The 14,670-nt window shown below is 39.8% G+C and overlaps 1 protein-coding gene across 1 annotated transcript; it reads left to right on the plus strand.

Annotated features, from left to right (window-relative positions):
- Positions 1–6,335: 6,335 nt before the first annotated feature.
- LOC136710953 (complement C1q tumor necrosis factor-related protein 3-like) lies at positions 6,336–10,294 on the plus strand. The gene is made up of 4 exons (XM_066686867.1): positions 6,336–6,552; positions 7,907–8,008; positions 8,763–8,897; positions 9,068–10,294. Exons 1-4 carry the CDS (start codon positions 6,336–6,338, stop codon positions 9,346–9,348), a joined length of 735 nt encoding a protein of 244 aa, XP_066542964.1. The 3' UTR covers positions 9,349–10,294.
- Positions 10,295–14,670: the final 4,376 nt, after the last annotated feature.

Raw genomic sequence — 14,670 nt, forward strand, 5'->3', positions numbered from 1 at the left:
CCGAAAAATCCATTGCAGACACTCCTTTCTCTCTTTTTTTGTATTTTTTGCCTCATCGCATTTTTATTCTCCCTGGTTTTAAACAGATGAAACAAGAGTCCCTGAGCTCTTCGTTACCTCAGATGCATGTAACACGCTCCCTAATAATGAGTAGACGGCAGCACAAGGGAACAAGCAAAGGTTAATTAAAATAGAACCAAATGAAATAAAAGCCCCGAGAATAAGAGCTGAGAAAGTGTGCGAGACAAAGACAAAGGCAGCAGAGGGGAGGGTTTTGATGTGGGTCCCCGGAGTGGGACACTTCCCAATGTCTCGGTCACTGATGTAATTTAGTCGAGGTCAAAGAGAGCACCATGGCCATGGAGCATTGGTCAGATCTCAAGAAACCTCAGTGCTTCAAAGTGACCTTATCTAGCCCTGCGGGGAGAAGAACACGCCGCCCTCCCTACAGAAACAGCACTCTGGGTTCTGAGAAGAAGATACAGAAACACTCTGGATCTACTCGCTAATTTTCTCCTAGATGGATTGGTTGAACTCACTTTAATGACAGTCTCAGGATGAGACATATCTGCTCAAGGGTGAATCCGAGGACACTCCACACACTTCAGTTGGCAGACAGACAAGCAGCTGACAAGGTGCGCACCCACAGCTATAAACATACTCTAAAATAACTGTCAAAAATTGTGCAGTGCTAGGAGAACCAGCTTTGTTCTTTTAAGATCAGCCTGTTATTAAAATACACTGTTAAATGATTGTACCTAATAAAACATTGCCAATTCTACAATGAGGATGCTTTACTTATTCAAAAGTAGTAGTTATGTACGTTCCCTCTGTTTCACACATGCATTCAAAATCAATGTTATTTACCCAAAGAATGGGTACAAAAACAGCAGAGGCTGTGTACCAATTCTGTACTAAATACACATACTATATATCATGTAATAAACTTAAAAGTGTGTGTATAGCAGGCTAGTACAGAATATATTAACATATTAACACTGTTGCTCTGACAACGCACGTCATACCAAATGGTGGTTGAAATGATGTCTGCCATTTTCTTCAAAGGTTGAAAATTAAATATTTCCCTCCACCCTGCATAGTGCACAGTGTAGGTCATAAAATAGTGGTTTCTGCACTTGATGCTTCTGTTTTAACATTACTGTTGTGTACATAACCCTTGTATTCTTCACTAGTATAGGTTTTTATTATTAAATATGTCTTTAAAGCCGATACATTAGTTTCCTTAAGCCCCCGGAACTGTTTTAACATGGGAAAAGGGGGTAGAATATGTAATGTCGTAAAGAAAGCTTTGAGGTACTTTTCAAATTGAACACAGTTCTGGGGTCTTAATGCTATGCCTGTGATAGCCCTGTTCAGAAAGTCTGGATTCAGCACCTGTTCCTTTAAATGTGAGTCCACCACACACCACAGATCACACAAGCAAACATCAGCGTCAAACACAGCATGGAGAAACTCTTCGTTTGTGTCTTGTTGTGTCTGTTTTACAAGGTTAAACTCATCTTTGTGCTCTCATATTGACGAGGATCTGGTGAAGTGGTTAAAAATACTCAAGTGGGGTATAGTTCCCAGTTGTGTCCCACTTGAACGGCTCTATTTTTATGTTTAATGTTTATTGACATAGGCAGCCCACAGAAACTGACTGGGTGGTCTTGATTCACCATTTGCAGGTTGGAAGACACTCCAGATACTAACATGTGCATACATTTGTCATGGTACAACATACAACTAAATGTGTCTTCTGCATTTTTACACCTTCATGGCAGTGAACACACACACACACACAAGTGTACTATAGGGCTGTGAGCATGCAAACATCCCCCCAGCACCCAGGGAATAGCTGGGGGTTAAGTGCCTTGCTCAAAGGCACCTCAGCTATGGATGCTGAGGGAGGAGACAGCACTATTTCTTTACTCCTGCCATTCACAGGGTTTGACCCAGTGAACGCTGTCCCAGGCCCTCTCCTTTTGGGATTCAGCCTCGGCTTCACAGCGACATGGAAAACTCTCTCACTGATCACTCACTTTCAGACAAGGAGAGCAATTTTATTAAACTTTTAGCCAAACCAGAGATATAATTTAAGAAGACTGTTGCGATAAAACATTATCCTCTGTTCCAGTCTCAAAGCTCAGGGACAGTGGGATCAGATTAGGGATCAGGGGGAAAGACTGAGACAAAGTAATATGTGGCTTGTGCCTTTAGTCTCTCAAACACTAAGACAAAGCACAAGTGAAATATGATGATTACCGAAGCTTGTGTATGATCTGTGTATGAATAATTCACTGAGATTTAGACAGAAGAGCAGAGAAACACATTAGAGACTGTCATACTCACAGTTTTCCATTAGATCCAATGATGAAAAATGCTAATGTGGCTAACTGATTTTAATGGTCATTTTTGTCTTATTATACTACACACTGTGACCCTGACAGAGAGAGGAGATGGGTTTCTGTGTTTAAAGAGAGGAGCTGGTAATAAGATAAAATTTGAAATAATTATGACTTTATGACATGGTAACTATTTTTTTTCTATGTTTTCATATTCACACTCAGTCCAGCCCTCCGAAATACTGAAACACAATGAGCTGGCCCTTTGGTTAAAAGGTTTGAGGACCCAGCATTAGGCTATAGCTGCCACAGTAGTATGCACATAGACACTTTATAATAGCAGAGTCTGTAGTAAGTATTTTTGGACCGTCTTTACATCTGGAAAGATTCCGGTGAAGATCTAAGAGCTACAATGACCGTGATGGAGGGAGTGGTCATGGTGACTAGCTTTCAGCTATTTCACCTATTATTTTCCGCATGGTCTCCGTGCGCCAGAGCGATCCCATGCCGCGCAATGTACAAAGCCACCCCACGGATCACCGTCTAATGTTGCTAACCAATTTTTGCCCAGAGGGCTCTTCCAGTCATGGACAGGCTTTATTTCAGATGTGTCTACAGCACCAAAGAGAGTGAGTGAAAGGGCTGTCACTTGGTATCAGCATGCCTGCGTGTCAGGGGACAGAGACAGCCTTGGGCCAGCGAGGTGATTGATGATGGTGCCCAAGAGAAAGCAAATATGTAACTAAGAGTCAGGGTGGAGAACACACCATAAATCTGTTGGGATCAAAGCCTGACACGTTGGCAAAGGGGTGGAATAACATTCTCCCCCCAAGATGAGAAGGACCAGAGCGTGTCCGCTGCATTATGCAGCCAATACCCAAACAATCCTTCATCTGCCTAATGGCTCAGAGAAAGGATGAGTCCCCTTAAACAGCCACTGATCGCCTTTGCCATGGCATTTGATTGCAAATGTGCGTTTGAACGTTCTCGGAGATCCTTGCAATCGCATTCCGTATATGGCCCTCGCCACTCCCCACTACCTGAGCCCTGGGGGAATTGGAATACTGTGCCCCTTGCGAAAATATACTTTCTTGTCACATAGCTCATATAAATTCAATATCATTTATATGAGTGTGTGTTTATGGCCCTTCTGAGGCTCTCATTTCAAAGGGCTGCCAGGGTGGTTTGATGGCTCTTTATATGAGGATAGAGGAAAAGGATGGTGGGGGCAGGGGGGTAAGGAGGGGTGGAGGCAAACGGGGAGGTGAAGTAGAATGCCGCGTGGTTAAATCTCTCCGGCAGGACCGCTGGCTACTGAGTGACATGTAGACAGACAGTGCAGAAAAGAGAGGGAGATTGCAATCCTTTAAAGGGCCGGGGAAATGAGAGCGTAACTTTGCTCTGTCAATCACCCCCGCCCCGGCTGTAATAACCAGTCCGCAGGTTTCTCTTCCAAACCAACAACACAGCCCACCGCTCCGTTCAGGCCAAGCTCAGACTGTGACCAGAATTTCAATGTGGGGGTCTATCAGACTCCCACAAAGGACTGCTGCCCTGCCTCAGCCACCTTCCTGTCGATTATGAAACACTGAGGAGATGTTTTAGTGGGTCCAACTTTATTTGGATAAACACAACACCTTCACAGGATTGTAGGACAGATAGCTAATGAAGTTGCATGTGCTTTTATGGAGCGTTCTGAATTACGGATTTTAGATAATGAGCTTCCAAAGTGGGAATTTTTCCCATACTAATATATTGGCTAAAATTTCACACTGTAAAAAAAATCCTATAAAATAGTACTGTTTATCTTACAGTACTTACTTACATATGTATGGATAATTATGTTATGTAATAATAATAATGTAACAAATAAAGCCCATTGCTGTAGTCCAAAAATACATGTTATAATTAAATTATTACTGGAAAATTACAGCAGTTAACAGTAAATTGGTCTGATTTTTTATTTTTTTTATTTTTTGCTAAATATTTCATTGATGAAGGCAAGGCTCCACTCCACCCATTTCCAATTCAGGATTTCCAATTACCCCACTTTCATCCTGTTCCTCAATGGATCATCAGTGGACCTCCACAGAGAAGGTGTTATTATTTGGCTGGTGAATCATTTTCACTATTTGTTGTGACACTGACCTGATATGGAATGTGGACAATTAGGGAACACAGTGTTAAAACTCCAGCAGCATTGCTATGCCTGATCCACTTGTACCAAAACAACATACACTAACATACCACCACCAACATCAGTAAGTGTAGAAGCAAGTAGGTCATTTTAATGAAGTTGAAAAAATGTTTTAAGAAATGTTCCTAGCTGAAAGCTTTAGTTTCGTTCTGTGTGTGTGTGTCGAGACACTTCTAGTCCTGTTCAAACCCCCAGGAAGCCACTTTTGCCATTTCTGCTGAGGACTGATTTTAAGGAAGAAGGAAGGGCTGTCTGCAGCTCTAAAATCACGTGATCCCTCAAAGCGCTTACTCAGGCATATCTGAACCTCACTAGAGCCCACTATGTGGACTGAATTAATGGCCATCTGCATTCAAAGGGACAGTGGCATTTATACCTGTGGGGCATATCAATGCCATACTTGGGCATCAGTTTTCTATTAGTGAAGGAAAGTTTCAGAACAGCTTTGCTGCAGTTCACTGTAAATGTTGTCCAGGACAATCATGAAGCAAACCCACAGGATTGGTCCAGAGAGATTCTGTGTGGATTGAATCACAAAACTGATAAAGAAAGATAGAATCTGAAATTAAGAGCCATTCTGGAGGACTGTGGGGACCATAGAACAGGAATAAAAAGCTGCAGTGTATTAGCATTTTGTCATTTCCACCAGTGTTAGAGACAATAAAGAAAAAACTCACCTCAGCATTTCATCTAATGACGAATCCTGTAACAGCTTTACAAAGAAAGAAAGAAAGGCTTTTGAGAGAAATAGATAGGGAGCCAAGAGAGAGATAGAGAGATATCTAGTTTGCTAGCTAGCTGTTGGGTACAAAGTTGAACTAATATCAATTTAATCAGCAATATCTTTGCTGAGAGAGCCCTATGTGGTCATCAGTTCACACCGTATTTTCTTTTTTTCTTTTCCTGTTTATCAAATTTCCCCTAAAGCCTTTATAGTGGTTTAGATGTAACTCTACAGCTTCACCACCATTCGGTTAGTCCCCACCTCCACACAGCCCACCTCTACTTGACTATAGCTTGAAAGACCTGCCCTACAAGTTAGTAATTGTATATTAGGTTTGTGATGTAAAAAGCCCTGGAGATCTGAATCTGTCTGTCTCAGACTGGCTTTGGAATGCTGCAGATTCAAAGTGGAGATGCTCAGTTATGACATTGACTGCTTAGTTCACTTACCATACATCTCCTAGCATATGAACAACACCGTACGTTAAAGGCAATGTTAACGATTTGATTCCAATACATGTTTTACAAGCCATTTGAGAGCTCTCTGCTCTGTTTGTGCCCTGGAAAAATGCATAGGTGTTTATATGGAGCCCTGGCTCAGAATATGGGAAACAAACTGTCTCTCTCTCTCTGTCTACCTCTCTCAGAACCATGGGGGGGAAACAGCATCTGGAGGTCTTTGGACAGTAGAGAGATCTCCAAATGGTCAAAAGCATGAAAAGAGATGAGGATGTTGCTCTATTTCTGTTTCACGAGTTGGTAATATTGACATATTTTTGCTCTTACAGTTACATTACTTAACAAAGAACTGCCTGTTTTTGTTTTCAGTGCAATATAATAACGCATGATTGCAGCTGTAAAACCTGTGTAAAATATGATCTCATGGCTTTCAAAAGAACTAGGACATGTGATATATTGTAGATAAACACTAAAACTTCAGTAAGAAGAAGCCCTTTGAAACCCACAAGTTGAACTGTAAACCATGCAGTTAATGATTGACAGAACACGGGGCAATGCTGCATGGCGTATATAAAAGAGACGGATGATGTGGCATTCTCTAAAGCTTCAGAATGAGAGCAGAGGTCTTTAGCTTCATCTGCGTCACACTCTCTCTGTTCTACTGGACAGTGAGTCAGGCTGAAGATGGACAGTCTGCAGGGTCTCACTCGAACCCCTTGGAATATCCAGAGTACACCTGCAGCTCCACCATTTACTCAGAGCTCAAAGAGTTGAAGACCATGGTGGCCGAGCAGAAGACCCTTCTGGGGGAGCTTAAGAAGCAAGCAGGTAGGTAAAAAAAACAGGGCTCCCACTGATCAGCCAAAAAACTCAGAGCAAGCACATTAGTTATGTAGTTCTACAATTACAGACTGTGGTTTATCTGTTACTCTGCATACTTGTTTCCCCCCTTTCACCAGCTTCATCCTGTACTTAAATGATCAGGGCCCACCCCACAAGACCACAACAGAGCATGTACAATTACTTGGGTGCTGGACCATTTTCAGCGCTGCAGTAACACAGACCTGGTGGTGATGGGTTAGAGTATGTTGCACAAGTACAAGTGGATCAGACACAGCAGCGCTGTTTGAGTTTAAACACTATGTCCACTCATGTTTCACTCTGTTAGACCTTGTAAATGTAAAGTCAGAGACAGTAGCTCATCTGTTACTGCACAGTTTGTTTGCTTTCAGGGGCTTTGCCAGTGGACATCCAAGTAAACAATTAGCTTGATTGATTCAACGTTGAAATAACGTAATGACTGCCGTCTAATCAACATTCTCTTAAGGTTGAAAATGAAAGTTGAAAAGATGTCCAAATGCAGACATTGAAAAGACGACTTGTAGAAGATGTATTTTGGACGTCTATTGACGTTATTAATTGGTCCTGAAATAAATTACTTGTATAAAACACATTTTGGACGTCCACTGACGTTATCGATTGGTCACCACTTAACTTATTAAGATGGATTTTGGACGTCCATTGACGTTTAAAATATGTCCTTGACGGACAGACTACTTTTAGACCTATTTTGAACGTCCAGGAATGTTCCTTGTTCACTGAGATAGGATGCCACCCACAGGACACTGGCTGGATATTTTTGGATGGTGGACTCTTCTCGGTACAGCAACGACACTGAGGGCTTTATAAACTCCAGTACTGCCGTGTCTATGCAGTATGAAGGGTGCTATTTAAGTAAAGAAAGCTGGAGCTGCAAGTTATTCTCAGAGCATTTGGAGACTCTTTTCTAGTTGGCTACTTGTGCAATTGGCTGAATTTGATGGAGTACAGCTATGGGCTGGAAAGCCTCTTACCTTGCGGCCATGAGTCTTTCCCAGTGCAGCTCATAATGAGGTCAAGGGATTTCTCTTTAGACCCAAATCCTAAAAACACCAGGTCTAATTTCATGGATTTTGAAAGTTGATCCAGACTGGCACAGTTGTTCTAAGCATGTCCCATAATTTGGAGAATGAATGCTCCCTCTCACATTATCACAGAGCATGGTCTAATTAATGGAACAGATATGGAAAATCAGTGTTCTTGAATAATTATAATCATCCTGATTATATTAATAATAATCCCAAAAAAGAGAAAACTCTTTTGAGGGGAACGTGGCCCAATAGTTTGCATTCTGTGTGTCCAGGTGAGGCATGCATCACTGGAATTCATTCTGAGCTCAAAGAACTGAAAAGCACAGTGGCAGAGCAGAAGTTTAAGCTGGAGGAACTTCAGAAACAGATAGCAGGTAAGACAGTGTCTATCCGCCTCGCAGAGAATTCCAAAAATATATATGGTTCTCAATCAGACTCCATACGAATCAACCTGTGGGAAATGTAGGGCATTTAAGGCAAGACGCTGCCTGTTTATTCACAAACACCTGCTGCGAAGAGATAACTGAGGCAGCTTTTAGGTGGAACAGAAAATCTGACTAAGAAGCTTGTGAATACGAAGCCAACCCCAGCCTCATTAACTTGTGATTAGCTTTCCAGATTGAACATTAATTTTAGTGATAGTACTCTCTAAATGCTGCAGAAATTGTATATATTTGTGTATACAAAGTGCTATTTTTGTAAAACCCATTTAAAAAGGACAAAATCCACAAATTACTCAAAATTCAAATACATAATTAAATAGTTGAGACTGTCAGTCAGAGTGTCCAGGAGTGGGCAGTCAGGACAGGACACATCTACACATTTTAATAGGCTATGTTCATGATTAAAATTAGTTTTTAATCAGGAAAAAAAAAAAAAAAAAAATATTCACACATTTTCAAATAAAAAAACACTGCAGTATAAAAATGTATTTAACAGATTTGCGAAGCAATCAGCTCATGCCATCATCACTTTAATGTTTTTTTATTTCAAATTCACTTAATACCACTTTCAATGGCTTCATATTCATAATGGATACGAATCTGTTTAGGACTAAACAGTCAAGAAATACACCTCTATATATGTTGCATAATTATTTTACTTATTTATTTATTTATTTATTTGCAGATAAACCAAATGTGGCATTCTCAGCCTCACTGTTTGGTGAAGGTGGGCAGACAATTGGAGGGCACAGTTCGGAGATTACCTTGATTTTCAAGAAAGTCTTCATCAACTTTGGGAATGCATACAACCCAGCTACTGGTACGGTATAATTCTATTTATGCAAGAGTGGTGAGGGGCCATAGCTGCATACAGCTTCATAAATGTGATTTTCCACTACCTGGTACCAAAGTGTCAGACTAATGTGGATAATGTGTAAAGGGATTATTAAGAAACTAATTTTAAAGTCTAGTGTTTTGTGTTTTCATCAGGAATTTTCACAGCTCCGGTGCAAGGGGTGTATTACTTTGGCTTTTCTGCTTTTGCGAATGGTAAGAGCAGCATGGGCGTGCATCTGTGCAAAAATGGACAGAATGTTGTGGCAACTTATGATTACAACAGCAGTCAAAAAGACGTCAATGGGGCAAACAGGGCCATTCTTCAGCTGGAGAAAGGAGACCAGGTGTATATTACTCTTTGGGGAGGACTTCATATATTTGACAGTTACAACCGTGTCAGCACCTTCTCTGGATTTTTGCTCTTTGTTGTGTAATGCACCACTGCATTCTATGCAGAAGACTAGGGATGGACTACCTGCTTTGTTAAACCCAGCATGCAGTTTCTTAGGCAACAGACATAACACCACATTTTCCTAAATCTATACTATGATTAGCCTTGTAAAGTAATATGAATAAAAGCATAGGGGAAAAAATTTAAATGCCATAAAAATAAAAAATATAAAATATAATTTGACCAAAACAAGGTGTTTTCAGGGCTGTACTGCAGGACTAAACCACTATCTAACACTCAGCTTAGTGGAATGATGCTCATATGCCACTCTGTGCTAATGCAGAAGTGACCCAGACCATTAAGAGTGTATTCATGCATGAGAGTGCTGACCTGCACCTTCACTACGCTCTGATATTACAATGAATCTTCATTACAGTTGAATCCTCAGCTCACCTGCTGAAATGAATCCCTACGCACATAGAAATAAAGACCATGAGGGCTGTGAACGACTTTTTACTTTGATGCCATTAATGATTTATCCACAGTAAAGTAGTGTATGTCTCTTTAGAGATGTTTTTTATTCACACACTGACATTGTTACAGTGGTAAGTGTGTAAAATTATACAGTATTTTCTTGTAATTCTGGATAATTTCAATTACATTTAATACACACAGCAAATTCACAAGTGTTAAATCAACACTATTAGTGTCAAATTAACACTGAGAGTGTTGTCTGGTTTACATTTTTACACTAATGGTGTTGATTTAACACTGGTGAATTTGGTGTGCAGTTTATGCAATATCTGGTATGCCCGTGTATGCACTGTATATTTCTGAATGTTTATGGACAGTACTCATAATTAAGAAGATCATCTACTTTAGGCTTCTCCCACAATTGGAGATGTGTAAAATGCATTAAAACATGTATCTGTGATTTGTTAAACTCACTTGCACATTTATTTAATGGACAAAAGTACAAATAAATGATTTCCAACATACTGTGTTTTGTTAATGTATACACAGTTGGGTAAGAGGCAAAATAGAAATGTAAAGTTTATAGCAAATGTATGCCACACTGTTTTATGCAGAAGAATACATAAGACTAAAAAATCAGAATCCACAAAAGGCTAAGTCAAATTTAGTTTGTTGTTCATCACATTATGCCAAATTTAAGAAAGAATCATCAGCCAGTTCAAAAAGAACATTTTGCATTGCAAATTTGCAAAGAATTTTGGTCTATCACCATCTACATTTCATAAAATTTTATAAGGCCAAGGGTGGAAACAGCTGCTGAATGTGTGTGAAACCCATGAACCCTTGTCCTTACCATGATAGAAATAGCCCCACAGCCTGGGGAGTATTTTGGAATATAATTGTCACATTATACAGTCTGCCTCTCCATCAAGAATTACAACCTGAAAGTGTATTATGCAAAGAGGAAATGCCAGTGTGTTCTCTGAGTACAAAATCATCTGAAATGAAACGAAAGTCAAAGGAAACTTCCTGTGTTCAGAACAGTCCATGTTTTAGCTTGTTTTGGGAAAAACAGACATCAGATTCAAAATTTTAAAATAAAATTAAAATAAAAACAAACAACATCCAGGCTGTTACCAACAACAACAACAACAACAACAAAAAACAGCATCTGTGATAGCGTGAATAATCTGCCTGTATATGAAGGTGTTACTAACATTGGGGCTTATTCTAGTATTTTGGAGAGACATATGCTGCCATCAAGGTGAAGTCTTTTCCCAGGAACTCCATGTCTATTTCAGCAGGACTATGCCAGGCCTCATTCTGCATGAGTCACAACAGCATGGCTTCGTAGACAGACTGAGTGTGCTTGACTGACCTGTCTGCAGTCCTGATCTGTCTCTTGTTGAAAATGTATGGCAAGTCACAAAGACAAGAACCAGACCACAGCAACCGGAGAGTGTTGGGCAGTTAAATTCTTATATACAGTATATATGGGCAGACATTCCACTTTCAAATTGGAAATATTTTCCTTATTTTATCGGTTAAATATAGTTTCAAATGAATAATACCTCATTGTCTTCAGTTTTTCTGCATCTTTAGGAAGTGTCCCAGTGTTTCTGAAAATGTGTTTTGTAACTTCCATACTAAAGTGCACAAACACGAGCATCAGCGGGAGGGGTATAAAATCCCCTTGTATTGTGCTGCATAGTAGTGGAAAGGCATTTTCTGCAGTGATTGAGCTCCATCCAAAACCTTCGTGATGAGTTGGACATGTGCTTGTGATCCAGAACTAATCGTTCACCCTCATTACCATCCCTCACTAATGCTCTTGTGGCTGAATGCCATCGAATTCCCACATTAATTCTTCAAACATCAAGTCTGAAGCAGTTACTGCAGCAAAGGTGTAAATTACCTTTTTAATGCCCTTCATTTCACAAGACGAGCAGGATGAGCAGGTGGCCATACAGTGTATTTATATATTGCATTTATGAGTTGCATATTACAGTGTATTAATATGATTCCTACTATAGGACAGACTGACCGTGGCAGCAGCTTTACTGCTGTAATAACAAAACAATGACCGAGCATATAAAAGTGATTGGATATACATTAGGTTCATTGGTCAGCTCCTCTACTGTACTTGTGGTAGGGTGAGTGTATATTCCTCTCAGGCAGAAATCTGCCCCTTATTCAATCATCCTTCACTTTAAGGGTCCTCGGGTTAAGTGTGAAATAAGCCACAAAGATCAATTCCCAGCTCACGTAAGTACACTGTGCTGAAATAATAAGATTCACCTACACATTTAACATGATCAGAATCACATGCATAATACAAATGCTGTAACTGTGAAATATGAATTTAAATCACACACAGAGAAGACCAAGGAGTAAAAATGAATCATAGCATGCATATGTACAGGTAAATAACTGTCATCATCTATAATGAACATGCAAATTATTTTTCATGCTCAATGCTTTCAATTAACAAAAAAATCCAGTTAGCATCAATCAGTACTATAGCTACAGTTCACTTAGTTACATTCAGTCATTTTCTTGTCAGTGTCCCAGGGTTTTCATCACACGGCTTTGACTACCAAACTTACACTTTGACTGTGGGAGGAAACTGGAGCACCTGGAGGAAACCCACACAGACACAGAGAGAACACACAAGTGTATTGATATGACGTGACGTGAACACAAGACCTCAAGACCCTTGAACTGTGTAGTAGCGACACAACTGATAGTGCTATTATGATGCCTCTCTTTGTTATGGACTTTAAAAAAATGTCAACTGCCAAACACAAAAAAAAGAAAAAAAACAAAAACAAATTACAGGAGAATAGATAATGACCTATTTTAATTAAATGGAAATCAATGCAAAATATTTTATTTGAGTATTTATATGACTCAATTCATCATGAAGTTTCCACAAAATATGAAGGACAGCTATTGTGTTCAAATGATGTAGTAAACTAAAAATATATAAAACCTGAGATACATGTTTGCTGTGGGTTTGTGTTTGCTGTGGCGGTTTGTGATCTGATCAGCAACCAGCTACACCACAGAAGCTTTCTCATTGGGCCCAGCCCATGTGTATCCACCTCAGCCACTGCATCACTAGCTTGATTCATTCACAGGGCTCATCAGGTAGGTACCTTCCCTTGTCAGTTTTTAGCTGAATTAAGTCCACGACACCTCCAGAAGGCTGAACAGTCAAGTCTCGCATCCCAGACCCACTACCTTCCAAGCCAGCTTTACAACCCTAATGATCAACAACCGCAAATTCAAACTGGCCTCCCCTGGTGACTAAGGCTGTACAAAGCCCCACTGGCACCATTAATGCATGCTCAGTGCCACCAGTTCCATGTGAACAGCCACCAAAATAAGATGACACAGCAATCACTTGTCTTGTCTTCCGCATACCTATAATTTATATATATATATATATATATATATATACACATACAGTGGGATCTCTACTTGCGAACATGATCCATTCCGTGACCCGGTTTGTAAGTGGAAAAGTTTGTTTCTTGAGTCAATTTTCCCCATTTAAAATAATGGAAAAGCAATTAATGCGAAAGTCACCCTTTTTGCACTGATATATGTTTACAACACTCTCAAATTAGTAAAAAATACATGTAGCATTACTAAAAATAAAAAAAGAAATACAATGGTAACAGTAATAAAAAATAAATAAAGTTTTAAGTGGTTCTGGCCCCACTATTGGGGCCAGTGGCCATTTCCAGCCGCCAGCTCGACGGAGGCTCGGGTTCGTTTCTAGAGTCATGGTTCGTTGGTGGAGGCAAAATAATTCAAATGCCTGGTTCGTATCTTGAAAAGTTTGTTAGTGTGGGCGTCCGTTAGTTGAGGTTCTACTGTATGTATATATATATATATATATATATATATATATATATATATATATATATATATAGTATCAATACATTTTATTCACAATCTGTAATATCAAAATCACCATACTCACACATACAAATTTAGCAGTGTTAAATGAACAAAGAGAGTGTTCAAGAGTGTTAGATTTTTAAACTAACAGTGTTTATAAAACATTAAGAGTGTTGATTTAACACTGGGGAATTTGCTGATATTGCTACCTTCAGACTAATTAATTTTGTTGTGTTATTTTTGTTGAATAAAATTATAATTGTCAATTTATTGGCATAAAATAGCCCAAATAAATAAAAGTAGTTTTTCACAATAGATAAGAGGATTTTCTTACAACCAATGTCAGCTTTAGGTAAAATATAGAAAGAGCTTTGTTACAGAAAGAGGGCTCAGAATGTTTGGAACAATATGATATAAAATATTTGGTGATCAGGTGCATTTAAAATTCAATTTAAAAAAAAAAAAAAACACAAACAGAGACTTGAATTTGTGTTTTCCTGCAAATGGGTTGAGCTGACTAATGATTTCAAATAATACATACCAATTTTCACCTATTCACTTCATTGCGTGTTTTTTGTATAGATCATATAAAATAGTGGGGCGGCACGGTGGAGCAGCAGGATAGTGTCGCAGTCACAAAGATCCAGGGACCTGGAGGTTGTGGGTCCGATTCCCGCTCCGGGTGACTGTCTGTGAGGAGTTTGGTGTGTTCTTCCTGTGTCTGCGTGGGTTTCCTCCAGGTGACTGTCTACGAGGAGTGTGGTGTGTTCTCCCTGTGTCTGCGTGGGTTTCCTCCAGGTGACTGTCTACGAGGAGTGTGGTGTGTTTTCCCTGTGTCTGCGTGGGTTTCCTCCGGGTGCTCCGGTTTCCTCCCACAGTCCAAAAACACACGTTGGTAGGTGGATTGGCGACTCAAAAAGTGTCCGTATGTGTGAGTGAATGTGTGAGTGTGTGTGTTGCACTGTGAAGGACTGGCGCCCCC

The sequence above is a fragment of the Hoplias malabaricus genome, chromosome 12 (genome assembly GCF_029633855.1).
Source record: "Hoplias malabaricus isolate fHopMal1 chromosome 12, fHopMal1.hap1, whole genome shotgun sequence".
NCBI classification, from domain to species: domain Eukaryota; kingdom Metazoa; phylum Chordata; class Actinopteri; order Characiformes; family Erythrinidae; genus Hoplias; species Hoplias malabaricus.

What these genes read in the sequence shown, in the direction of transcription:
- LOC136710953 (XM_066686867.1), top strand. Translation starts at nt 6,336, where the DNA reads ATGAGAGCAGAGGTCTTTAGCTTCATCTGCGTCACACTCTCTCTGTTC. An exon ending in GGAGCTTAAGAAGCAAGCAG is followed by an intron (nt 6,553 to 7,906) that starts GTAGGTAAAAAA and finishes CTGTGTGTCCAG; the next exon opens with GTGAGGCATGCATCACTGGA. An exon ending in TGCATACAACCCAGCTACTG is followed by an intron (nt 8,898 to 9,067) that starts GTACGGTATAAT and finishes TGTTTTCATCAG; the next exon opens with GAATTTTCACAGCTCCGGTG.